At 40.6% G+C, this 13119-nt stretch overlaps 5 protein-coding genes across 5 annotated transcripts; 4 read left to right on the forward strand and 1 right to left on the reverse strand.

Annotated features, from left to right (window-relative positions):
* Positions 1-77: 77 nt before the first annotated feature.
* On the forward strand, positions 78-1136 carry L201_000400 (uncharacterized protein; the record flags this gene model as incomplete). The annotated part of the gene is made up of 1 exon (XM_066216202.1): positions 78-1136. The coding sequence occupies one exon, from the start codon at positions 78-80 to the stop codon at positions 1134-1136; it is 1059 nt and encodes a 352-aa protein (XP_066072299.1).
* Positions 1137-1971: 835 nt separating this feature from the next.
* L201_000401 (uncharacterized protein) lies at positions 1972-2262 on the forward strand (the record flags this gene model as incomplete). Its single annotated transcript, XM_066216203.1, has 1 exon — positions 1972-2262. One exon carries the CDS (start codon positions 1972-1974, stop codon positions 2260-2262), a length of 291 nt encoding a protein of 96 aa, XP_066072300.1.
* Positions 2263-3619: 1357 nt separating this feature from the next.
* L201_000402 (uncharacterized protein) lies at positions 3620-5035 on the forward strand (the record flags this gene model as incomplete). Its single annotated transcript, XM_066216204.1, has 2 exons — positions 3620-3760; positions 3824-5035. 2 exons carry the CDS (start codon positions 3620-3622, stop codon positions 5033-5035), a joined length of 1353 nt encoding a protein of 450 aa, XP_066072301.1.
* Positions 5036-5172: 137 nt separating this feature from the next.
* Positions 5173-7173, reverse strand: L201_000403 (uncharacterized protein; the record flags this gene model as incomplete). The annotated part of the gene is made up of 9 exons (XM_066216205.1): positions 5173-5209; positions 5303-5453; positions 5526-5887; positions 5951-6009; positions 6067-6165; positions 6230-6368; positions 6436-6623; positions 6692-6748; positions 6811-7173. 9 exons carry the CDS (start codon positions 7171-7173, stop codon positions 5173-5175), a joined length of 1455 nt encoding a protein of 484 aa, XP_066072302.1.
* Positions 7174-8066: 893 nt separating this feature from the next.
* On the forward strand, positions 8067-12390 carry L201_000404 (uncharacterized protein; the record flags this gene model as incomplete). The annotated part of the gene is made up of 8 exons (XM_066216206.1): positions 8067-8209; positions 8290-8305; positions 8377-8445; positions 8499-9077; positions 9136-9792; positions 9848-10141; positions 10193-10486; positions 10540-12390. The coding sequence occupies 8 exons, from the start codon at positions 8067-8069 to the stop codon at positions 12388-12390; spliced, it is 3903 nt and encodes a 1300-aa protein (XP_066072303.1).
* Between the last annotated feature and the right edge of the window lie 729 nt (positions 12391-13119).

Genomic DNA, 13119 nt, shown 5'->3' on the forward strand with positions numbered 1-13119 from the left:
TTGCTATATCTTTCACAAATTGACTTACTTTGGCTTTTATGAGTCGCTAAATCAGCATACGACATGAAACAGCAAGAATGCTCAGTAAAAAACCCATAATTCTATTCAAAACTCCATCGCCATCGTCAGCTCTCGATCCATATAACAAGATATTATCGTCGACAAGTTATGATCCAACGTTCATACCAGTATTAGAAGAGACATATAGCATAGATGATTTACAACCCATATTAAAAGCAGGACCGAGTAGATATGAAGGCGTAATTATAACGTCTAGAAGAGGTGCGGAAGGGTGGAATAGAGCTGTAAACCATCACGTCTCACTACATGCAAGTAGAAAAGGCAAAGAAAAACAGAAAGAAATAAATGATAATGAAGACGATGATCAAGGTAATTGGAGCAATATACCTTTATTTACAGTAGGAACAGCTTCAACAGATCATATAAATCGATCTCAATTACCGGTCGAATATACACCTCATCCAGTACAATATCACGATGGTATTCCACCCAAATCAGCTATTCATCTTATACCTTATATCCTGAATAAACCACCTAGAATAAAAGATCAAGGAGGTTATAAACCATATCTGTTTGTTAGAGGTGACAAATCGACTGATTTATTACAGGATCAGTTGAAAGAGAATCAACGAGAAATTGAAGAAATCATGGTATACAAAACTTCACCTAGGAATGATATCATCGAAAACCTCCGATTGTTACAGAGTGATAAGCTTTCGAAAGGTTCAGATGCAGATCCAGATGCAGATACAGATACAGATACAGATAGAATCAAACTGGAAAAGGGATGGTTATGTTTCTTCTCTCCTTCGGGAGCTGAAGTTGTGGTACCTCTTTTGGGCATGAATGGCGAAAATGCCGACGGATTACCTGAAAATAATGATGATCAGAAAGCTTGGAATGGACCAATTGGTGGCTTAGACGAACATAATGGCAATGACCATAAACAAGCAGAATCTAACTGGGATGGCTGGAAGATTTTTGTTATCGGTGAAACCACGAGAAAATGGTTCGAAGAAAAAGGTTTGAAAGTGGACGCTGTTGCAGATCAACCAAATCCTGAAGGATTACTAGAATGTATACAAGCTTTCGACACCAGCTTCATCAAGGTTTGAAAACAAGGATAACGCATTTGTTTCGAAGATCTACAATGCCCTCAAGCTTCCTGGCAGAGTGACATGACATTGGGATACAGTCGAAGGATCCGGAAAACAGGCTTTCAGTTAATGTTCATACCCATTTCGCGTATTGAACACCATTTTAGTACAATCAGATACCCGAATGATCCAAGACCATGTAAGCTAGACATGCTATTTAAGAAGATAGAAGATTGAAAACACCCGCTGATGCGCTAATTGATTCTACGAATTTTACGAATCAACAAGTAGCCAAATATATACATACATATCACCATGCATTGATTATACCACATTCAAATATAGATCCGGGACTTCGTCACCACTGTTTATTCGTAATTCTCTCCCTTTTGGCAAAATCCCAATGCCATCGAAGAAACAGTCGACTCGACAGCGGATCAGTCACAAAACCGGATCAACGAGCTGTATTATTACAAATATTGAAGAGATGATGAGCGAAGTGAACATCGCCTTCTATTCGCAAAATTCTCCTGTTTCCGCTTCCCACAAATTGTAATCCATTCATCAAAGATCCTCATTGATTCAATCCTTTCTTGACCGTGTCACTGCAACTCGCTTCTCATAGTCCCAGCCGTGTGACTATTCTGACATATACCACGTCTATCTGTAGCTATATAAGCAGCTATGAGTCTGCTTGGAAACCTCTTAACCTCTATCTCCAAGTTTCCACACTAATACACTAATTGTGAGTCTTTCATTTGTTGCAGGATATAAGAAACTATCTACTAACAGCCGTAGATATGTACTGTAATTGATATTGCTGCAGTCCACCAAGCAATCACTATTCGACACAATGGCTGAATCATCATCTTCGTCAGCTAACAATCAATCTACCTCAGGGTCTAACACTAGACCGACTGCTTCTACAGGTTCAACTTCACAATTGAGTGCCGAAGAAAAAATAGCCAACCTTAAATCCATCGAGGCGCATGCTCATGAATGGATGAAAGAAAAAGCGAGTGACTTCACAGATCAAAGTGAAATGGATAAAATGATTTTCGCAGCTTGGAGTGGGCAAATCTACGAAGAATTGAAAGACATTAATTCTAGACTTGCAAGCGAAAGAGATAACAACGCTAAGTAGAATCAAAGACCATAGCCTAGATAATAATATACTGTATCCGGGCAATGCGATCGGTAATTATACCCGGTATCAACCATCGAAATCTCACATATGCATTTCTGTGTTCCATCTAAATTCGTCAGACATGCTGTGTTCGACAGCACACTCACAACGAAGTGAAGAGGTTGTTGAAGGTCTGCAGTATGTAAACATAATCATGAATATCTAACTTCGTATGCATATCTCTGATAAAGCATATTTCTACCTATCGGATGCGGCTATTCACTTCCAAGTTGTGCCATATGACGGAAATCTATGAGGAGGGAGTATAAGCGGTTCAAAACAACCTGTAAAGGTATAGTGTAAATCTTGTTTCGGAACATGCATTGTCTTTCATCCTTCAATTGGCATTCCTGCACAATTCAGCATTCGATGTCATAGATGACATATCCACCGTATATGTCGTGGTGTCATACTGATGTATCTTTTCTCAGCTGCAATCTTTTCGACCATTATTGTTTCGAAATATGTGATATAATACAACGTCATATCCATGACAAGGCTCCTCCATTCATGTGGAATCTGCCCTGCTTATCATGAAAGGTGGTCTGTGAAATTCGAAGCCTTCTTCTGGTGTTACTGTATTCTCAGTTATTGTCAATTTTGAGAGTAATCGATTAACAGATGAAGCTGTATATATAACATCAGTTTGCCGATTGTTTTAAATGGGTTACCATGCTACACACTACAGTATGAATCCATATAAATTGCAAAATTTGGATGTTTCCTTTCGTAAAGTAGCACAATTCATCCAGATAAACATCGGCAAGCTACTTGAAGCCATTGACTCGCGTGTTGCACGAGATTGCTGGCTTTGTGGTAGGTCTTGTTCCTCTGCCACATATAACCAAACTCATTCTGTTGTTGATTGCTGTGTCCTCGTGGTACAGGTAGAAGACACTGTTTTCCGCTAAGTTCGGATTGACCTTGTTGCCTTCTTGTCAAGCTGGCATCGTAAATGTCTATTCTTTATCCATTGAAAGAACGCACTATGTCGTCATACTTCATGTGATCCTGGTGTATAAGGGGAAAGAGGGTTTGGCCTTCTTCCCGAATGAAAGGTAAAAGACAGGTCTAACAATAGTGTCTATGATGATTCTCCTTCTGGCTAAGCTAAAATACTTCTACTGTAAAGCGCAATATAAAAAGCTTTCCATCCATCTATGAACTGTTTTCTTTTTTTTCTGGTTTTCGCTCTGTTGTTAAAACAATTTCTAAATTTTTTACTCTGCAGAAGAAAACATTCCCAAATTACTCGACTACATAATCCTGCGGCTTGATAGACGATCTCCCATCGAGATAATAGAAGTTTTGCAAAATGGTCTTTTCCCGAAACAAATTCGCCACTTCCCATCAAACACCACATGCCACCGCAAGTAACAAGTCTTCTAGAGGTGGTATACCAAGAAGTGAAAGAGAAATTAAAGACAAATTGCATGAATTGATCGAGAGAATGAATGTAAGTCAATTGATTTTATACATTGCTGCTCCATCCGGCAGCTAGCTAATGTAGTCCAAATAGCTCACAGATGAACCGACGACTGAAAGTAGAGCAACAGACAGCCTGACTCCTTCTACTACGACTTGCGGCGTAAGTGGTGTACCATACATTGGCGCCTATCTCAATGCGCCTAGAAATCAACCGGCTCCAACTCACCAAGGTCCTTTTGAGCTTCTTCCAAGATCTACAAGATCTACAGCTAGACCACCTTCACCGATCTATAGTCGAGTATGGGGAGAGCCACCCGAAAATTCTATAGGCGTTACAACTCCCCAATTTGTCACCTATAATACTCTTACAGGAGTGGCATATTCTGATAATACTACCGAAGGCAATTTAGTTGAAGGTGATATTAGAGGAGGATGGATGCTGACTTGTAAACATGAAAATACCAATGGTTGGCAAAGACTTGTTGATCTTGAGAAATTACCTAGAGAACGCTACGAAAACCCTAAATTCACCGAAGATACTGAAGGATTGCCAGTAAGGTCCACTCGTCGAGGAGGAGATCCCTCTGAGCTTGGTAAGATCCAAGGGGATTGGATTGTTGAATCACAAGATAGAGCATATAATTACTGGAGGAAACATGAACCTATTGAGAGATCAGGTACCCTAAACAAAGGTTCAATCACCTCGAGGGGGGGAACGAGAAAATTGATATATCCTATCGAGACTGGTATCATCCCTGATAAATTATTCCATGCCAACTCTGGTCTTGAAGGTTCGAAAATAACTAACTTGACTGGGTGGCCATTGAATACGCTGAATGAATATGGTGAAATGCTCACTTACGTTGATCTGAAGGGTAATAAAGAGAGATGGGAGAAAATAGGAGACTATTGGCATAACGACGAACGTGATACTGCAAATAGAGCTAGTTATGGATTACCTTTACCACCCTTTTCACGGTCCGAAAGACCCGCAGCAAATATGGGTTCTTCAGATAATAAACCACCATTCACAATCCACGATCCAATAACAAACAACTTCACTCATCCATACAGTATGAGAGTATCTGGACCTTCCAATCCAATCCCTGCTCAGCCTGGCCACGAAGAATGGATTCTTGAAGGTATTGATCAGGATGGATTTATGCAAAGGAGATCGAGAGCACCTGTATATAACTCCAATTCCATTACACAAAGTTCAGATTTCAAACCAGCACACCCTTCATTTTCCCAACGATTTGGGGGAAATTGTTATTATGATGATGTTGGAGCAAATTATCGATGAGATGCGTGTATCACGTTGAAATGAACAAGTTGAAAAGACTTTATCTGAATGAGCAGTAAATTATAGGAGATGCATGTAAATTGTGAATATACGATACTGTCCACCTTGGCTCGATGGTATGCTCAACACGCCTATATCTATTTTCTAACAAGATTTAATACATTGAAAGTTAGACTATACGAAAAAGATTGTATTAGCTTTTGTACGGTACAAAGTCACCTTTCTCGGGGTTTTAAAAACAAGAATGAGGGAATTCCCAGTTCTTACCAGAAAGCCATAACTGCAAATCCATATATACCTAGTGCCAAAGCCCACCATTTTGTAGTACCTGTTTCTTCTCTAAACAATCTAAAATAGAAGAATCCAGGTAAGATAAACGTTATTATCGTTGATCCTGTTGAGCCTACAAATCCAAGAACTGTAATACATGGTAAAGTCAATTCTGAACGGTACTCCGCAAGATCAAGCAAGAGACCGTTTGATCACTTACTGATTTCTAACTCATGTACATTATAAGCAATCAAGAAACCAGGGAAGACAATGGCAGTAGTTAAGACTATAAATTCTAATTTACTCATTTCATGCTTATGAACATTCTTAACAGTCCCATCATTAGGTTTTGGTACCAAAGGATTGATTTCACTTTCATTGTCTTCGTCATCTTCGCTGTTCTCTTCAGTACTTCTGATTGAGTTTCCACTGCTTCTTATTCGTTGAGCTCGTTTGAATAGACCATGCGTGAGATGATGTAAAGATTGTCTACAAGGTAATACTTGAAGTGGATATGATAAACCGACCAAAAGTACAATGCCAAGTCTACCGATTGCTATTATCATTGAGGTAGGAGGATACCTGAGAATCACATTTCGCATTTAGCGACATACAATGTGGGTGGTAGGTGATTTAGGCACTCACATGGCAATGATATTACTTCCTACTTTACTACCAAAGGTCAAGTATCCGATGATTCCGATCTGGTCAATCAAAATTGTAAGCTACAGAATGCGTAATTACATAACTGATTAACTTACTACTTCATATACTGCAGCGGCAGATCCCATAGAAGCTACTATGACGGTGTTCATTTTCTTCTGATTCTTGTTCTTCAACTCATTGTATATGGGGAACAGCTATGATACAGATGATATTAGCTGACCGCGACATCGTAAAACATAAAACAAATAGCTGACTTACGTTTTGGGAGCAGGTATAAGCGAAAACCTGTACAGGGAAGTTTGACAGAGTATTTCGACCAAATCTACCCAGTACAATTTCTCCATGAGTTGGTGAAACACCCTTTACCGCAAACCATCCGACTACAACCAGTACCAAGCTACATTTAAATATCAGGGCATTAGCTGAGATTTGCCAAAAAGGGGAAGACGTGAGAATCAGCTTACTATACCACTGTAAGTAAAGCTATCTGACTGGTGAATCGCAAGGCATCCAATGTTTTCAAGAACGACAATGGGACGACTACTACCATCCAAACTATCAACCAAAAATGTGATGCCAGTAGTATAGAATCCTCAGGTAAAGGGTGATGGAAGACTTTGGAGAAGGTGAAACACACTTGAGGCAAGAGGGTCTAAAATGGTGGAGACTGAGTTTAGTAAGACGGCCAGCGAAAAAGAAAAAGAAAAAGAATCCGCTCACTTTACAAATGATAAGATAAGATACTGAAACACCAAAGCATTTTATAGCAATTGCCAACTACATGTGACATTTTATTGAATTAGCTGAAAAGTTAAGATGCTCTCAAAATAAAGACTTACATCAAATAACCTTGTTGCCCATCCTTTACCAAAAGTCAACCTAGCCAATTCGTTAAAACTTGCTTTTCTACCTTCATCACCTGGTCTAGTTCCGACTACAGCTGCACATCTACTTAAACAATATAGACCAAACATAGCTGTACCACCTGATCCTGCACAAGATAAAATACCAGGAATCAAACCCATTGAAGCGAATGCTGATGGAAAAGCTAAAGCACCTGCACCAACAGCAGTGTTCGTCAAATTCACTACTGATGAAGTTATCGAGGCATGACCTTCATGTATAGCCTTCTTTGGTCTTGTTGTTGAGGATGAGGGTGATGAAGGTGGTGACGCTGCACCATAATCTCTTTCTGTTGTCATTTCCTCGTTGTCGTCCTCTAAATTTGAGTCTTCTGTCGATTGAGTTATGTTTGATGCAGAACTATCTGTACGTATAGATTGATAAGGTGGATAAGAACGGGAAGGACTCAACGATGAAGTGAGGCAGGTGAATGGTGACACTTTCGTAGTTATGTAATTTCCTGATCACACTGTTGATATGCGAGGCTGTCAAAGCGGGCTGGGAGGTTAGGCGGATTGGTCAGATATTCCGATTATTGGCAGATGTATAGTATGTATTTATAGCTGACGTCTAGTATGCCGAATCATGCGAGATACCAATTGGAGATGTGCAAGTACTGGCTGAGCTGAACACACGAATCGATCAATGATGATATCTAATAATCAGAGAAATCTACAATAAATCAAAGTAAGATTGTGGTTAAAGCGTTTGCGAGCGATAAGCCAAAAAAAGTCTAGGCTCAAGATGATAAATCTTAGCTCATCTCCGTAATCTGATCGCATGGCGTGCAAAGGAACCTAAGAGCGAGTGATCGGCCATCACCGTGAAAGGGTCGGTCGGAACAAGCTCAAGAGCATAGCAAATGTTACGTAAATACAACCCACCAAGAACCCCACGCGTCAAAGGAGGAGGATCAGATAAATATGTTTTGACGCGACTGTCTTAGTGTACAGCAGTTGAGTATGTTGTTTGTTTACATGATTCAACCTTTAATTTGCTATGACTTTTCGTAAGATCATAAACACAAACATTCAAATTCTTGCATTCAAGTATCAATATCATCGTCTAATGTATCACTAACTAACCTTCACCTAATAGCAAATCAATAACATCCACTAGGCTTGACAAGCAAACGACAACTTTCAATTGTAAACACTATACTTAGGCAGTCAAGCGAATTCTAGTCAACAATATGGCAGAATGGGACAGGGACGGTTCACCCATGCCTACAGGTCCACCACCAGTCACATTGGGTAGACTTACATTGATGAAAAGGAAAGGAGGAGGAGATGTACAGACTATACCCCTTGATGCAGAAAGGATAACTTTTGGACGGTAAGCTATAATTACCGATATGGTCACGGACAACCGAGGTTTCGATAGCTAATTTATTTCCATTTAATCTATATTCATAGTGATTATGATTGTGATGTAAGATTGATCTTAGTAATCGAGCTTGTTTGGCTCAGTACCTTTGACTGATGCATTACTTTCTCAACTAGGTCCGACTTTACTATTCTGATGTATCGAAATTACACTGCGAAATCTTGTTCGATTCCATGACTGGCGGGGTAAGTAGAAGCAATCGCTTAACATTGGGCTTTATCGCTAAATCCCTGCTCAGGCTACTTTACATGTCCGTGGTACGAATGGGCTTTTACATACTCCCTCTGGATCATCTGCAACATCATACAAACCACCTGCCGAAATCACACTCTCCGATAACGACGTAATAACAATTCGAAAGAAACCTTTTAGATTCCAATATGGACCTGCAGAGACCGTGCATAACATTCCATATTCACCTGCAGTCCATGCATCCGCTTCCACAGAAACGATGCCTTCACTAGTAAAACAACCTTCTTTTAGTTCTCCTTCAAGTCAACCGGTCCGCAGGCGTGCTTCCCACAGATTATCACTTGTTCCGGAGGGTAAAACATTTGTTCCACTTTCACCTATGAAGAATAGAAGACATAGTACTTTAGGTCTTGGAGGTATGGGCACTCCAGCCAAATCAACTGGGAGATCGAAACTTAGCGAAGAGATCCCAAGAGAAGAAGAGGAAGAACAAGAACAAGAACAAGCGGAGATAGCAGAAGAATTGGTTTTAGATGTAGCGAATGGCGATGAAGGCGATAAAGTTTACCTTGAAGTCAACGAAGAAAACCTTGATGAAGAAGAAGTTGACAATGTGAAAACCAAGGTGAGCTATATCCTTCGTTTTATGCTCAAAGGTTATTATTAGCTGACACTGAATCCAGCCAATTCACAACAACCCATTCATGACACCTCAGCAAACCCGTAGAGCACCACTTCGAAATACAAGTGCAGTAGCTCGAACACGTAATCAAGCTAACACTAAACTACTAAAAGAACTCAGTCAAGCCGAACAGAAAGCACCATCCACATCACCTGTATCTAAAGATTCGCCTACTCCCGCAACACCTCCAAAGACACCACGATCCGTACCTCTGCCGACCGCAAGTGATACACCATACAATCCACCTACCACTCCAGCCGCTCAGAAAGTTAATAATACTCCCGTTCCTGCTAGAGTAGCTCTTTCAACACCGAAAGGTCCCGCTACACTTCGAAAAGCTTTATTGCTACGATCGGCTAGAAAAGTTTGGCAAGAATCTAGAGCTGCTGGTGTGGAAGGTGCTATCGAAGCAGGTAGTGTAGAAACTAGAAGAAAGAGTACAAGTCCCAGGGATAGAGCAGGAAGGAAAAGTATCACACCTGCTCCAGCTCATGACGAAGATGAAGAGATGTCTGATGAAGAAGACGTTCAAGAGGAACAAATCAAATCAGAAAACGGAACGCTCGAGTGGGTTCACGAAGATGGGACTGCAGAAGTTTCGTTTGAGTCCGATTCCAGTGGTCATGATTCCTTAGAAGCTGATGTTTCATTGGATATTGTAAGTTCCTCTTGTCATTTATCACGGTGTACCTGCGCTAACTTTCACCTGACAGCCTGGTCAAGGTGTAATCGAGTTTGCCATGAGTAACCCTGAAGTAGAAGAAGAGTACATAAACAATGATCGCCCTCTTGAGGAAGAAGAAGAGGAAGAATTCGAAGAATCAGAATTGGATATTCAAGAGAATGATAACGAAGCTGAAGAGGAGTATGAGGAGTATGAACAAGCTATCAACCTTCCTGCTGATGATTCAATTGAAGAAGTCAAAGCTAGTGATCTCGACCAGGAAGAAGAAGAGGAACAGGTTGAAGAGGATGAAGCCATGTCTCTTCCGGGTACACCTCAAGCTGTAAGTATGGATCGTGAAGTCGAATGTGGATTGAGCTGATGGCAATTTCAGAGACAACCATTATCCAGCCAATTCTTCACCCCTCAACCGGCAAGAAATATTCATAAACTACCTCGAAGATCTTTGGCTAGTATCGGTGGTCCACCTGTACGATTCGAACGTCTGCCAGCTACTCCAAGCTCATTCAGAGCAGAACGTGCGCCACCTGGATCTATGGGTAAACCTTCTCGAAGAATCACTTTGGCTGTCCCCAAGGTCGAGGATGAAGACACAAAAGTAGAAGAGCCTATCGTGGAGAAAAAAGGGTTTGCTACTCCAGTTAAATCTGAAGCTGCTCGTGCTGAGGTAAGCAACTCTTTTCCTATCGCTGAATTTTCAAATGCTAATAAACAATCTAGGCTAAAAGACGACGGGAATCTCTCGCTACGCCTCGTCAGCTACCTGCTATGCCAGCTAGCGGATTCAAGAACCCTGTTGTTGAAACTCGATTCCCTAAGCTGGTAGCTTCTCGATCTCACCCAGCTCTACAAGCTGAATCACCGGAAAGCTCCCATCAACACAACGAGGTTCCAAGTACACCTATAAACGATCTCAAACAGAGACTTGATCAGATGCGTCAGCAATCTGCCCAAAGAGCTGATAGAAGAGCAACAGTAGGATTCGTACTTCCTTCAACACCTAGCAGACCCGAAATGAGGGAATCAGGATCATGGAGTGTCAACCCAAGAAGAATCGAAGGCAAAGGTCCTAAAACTCCTATTTTCCCTAAATTTAAGAAAGAAGAGCAAATTATCGAATCACCTAGTGAAGATGCAACTTCAACTTCTCAACACAATTCACCTTTGTTTGAGGCTCAACATAAAGCTCCTCCTCAAGCGCCATCTTCACCAGAATATGAAACTCCTTCTTCACCCTCTACACCATCTTATACGGGTCTGAAAGAAATGCTCAAACCCTCTTTACCAACTAAGACACCTGATATGTCGGGACTGAAAACACTCTTCCCATCTACCCCAAAAGAAATCGCTTCACCTTCTTTGGTAGGTGTAAGAGAACTGTTAAGAGAACCGCCTACTATACCTGCTACGCCAAATTTCACGGGAATGAAAGATATGTTCAAACAACCTAAAATAGCTCAAACTCCTGGATTTGAAGGTATTGATATGATGTTCGCAGAAGAACAAGAAGAGGAAGAAGAGCAAGAAGAAATTGAAGCTGCCGAAGATGCTATCAGTGTAGTCGATGTAGCCGAAGAGAAAGAAAAAGAACTTGCCCCATATCAGCCAGTCAAGGAAGTGATTGAAATACATGATGAAACTTTAGATGCTATCGTGGTACAATCAGAATCGGAAACGGAAGAAGTTGAAACTGTAGAAGAAAAGAAGAATGTTCCTGTTAAAAGTAAAGCAGTATCAAAACTTCCTCGACCTGCTACTACCACTTCCACTTCAACTTCAATTTCTGCACCGACTAGAACAAGACGAGCTGCTCCTTCTGCTACTTCTTCGACCACTCCTGCATCTGCGCCTACTAAAACAGCAAGTAGATTACCCGCCCGACGAACTGCTGCTGCTACTAACACAGTTGTCGTTACTGAGAAACCTTCTAGAGGTAAAAGGGTTATCCAACCAGCAACGGCTGCTACCAAGGTTGAACAACCTGAAGAGCCAAAATCCAGATCGACTAGATCTAAACGTACAGCTTCAATTGACCCTGAGCCTGCCTCTGCACCTTCGAGAACCACTAGAGCTAGATCAAGAACTGTTGAACCTGAAGAAAAATCTCAAAACTCAATACCTGAAGAGATAAATGTCAAGCCAACCAGAAGTAGATCTACTTCAACAAGAACTACTAGACAGGCCACAGCTGAGATAGAAGAAGATGAAAAACCATCAAAACCTTCTAGGAGTAAGAAACCATTAACTCAATTACCCGAACAACCAATTGAAGAAGAAATGGAAAAGAAGACTGCATCAAGAACAGTTACCAAATCTAAATTACCTACAGCTACTTCAACATCAACAATTGGTAAGAGAGTCACATCAAATAGTGGCAAATCTGACGACAAATCAACAGCGGCATCAAGAAGAAAAGTAGCGGTAGGTAATAAGGAAAACGATGAATCTGCTACGGAAGAAAAGCCTACAACCGTAGCTAAGAAAAGAGTAGTTTCTTCTTCTTCTTCTACATCAACTAAAGCGAGTGGTGTACCTGTTCCGGTAGCTAGAGCTACAAGAAGTAGAAAATAAAGAGTTCGCATGATTGATTAAAATACCGACCCTCTTTTGTGAATATATGGACTTTGTGCTAGTTTCATAATGATTTTTTGGGTATCTTATATTTACATTAGTGATAATGATTTTGACGAGTTCATGTATATACCGCCGTTTTATGTCAGATTCACTTAGCTTTTCTAGATAGCAGTCTGTCCAGCTTTGGCACTAAGCACTAAGAAGCTCAATGAGTTTTTTGCTTACAATGATCCTCAATATAAGTAAGATTGGAGATGTGTAAATTAGGCGTTATTTAACGATTCGTTATTTAAGCGATGTTTTTTGTCGCGGAAAACAACATCCTTTGAGGGTTGTAGAATCATCCTCAAACACCAAACACCTCAGATTCTTGTATGATTGTCTCCTTAGGTCTTGCTCTGTAAAGGAAAAACGGAGGAATGTATTGATCAACTTAAGCGAAATTTGTCTTGGCAAACCCACTTAAAGGACCTTTTTGAATGATGGTGGCACTTGCGTATAGGAATTTAGTTGATTGTTTTGATTCTGTTTGAGCTTTGTCCTCTCTCGCTTATTGTTCTTTACATTTCATTGACCGAATATGATGGGTATGAACAAGAAGGACATGCTGATGGATTGATTATATATTTTGTCCTTGATGGTTCATTTCGACAAGTTGATGGGGAAACACGAGGTGATGGAGTTGTTTTTCTGTATTTATTGTATCATTAAAAAATGCATATCTCA

This window comes from Kwoniella dendrophila, chromosome 1 (genome assembly GCF_036810415.1).
Source record: "Kwoniella dendrophila CBS 6074 chromosome 1, complete sequence".
Lineage (NCBI taxonomy): Eukaryota > Fungi > Basidiomycota > Tremellomycetes > Tremellales > Cryptococcaceae > Kwoniella > Kwoniella dendrophila.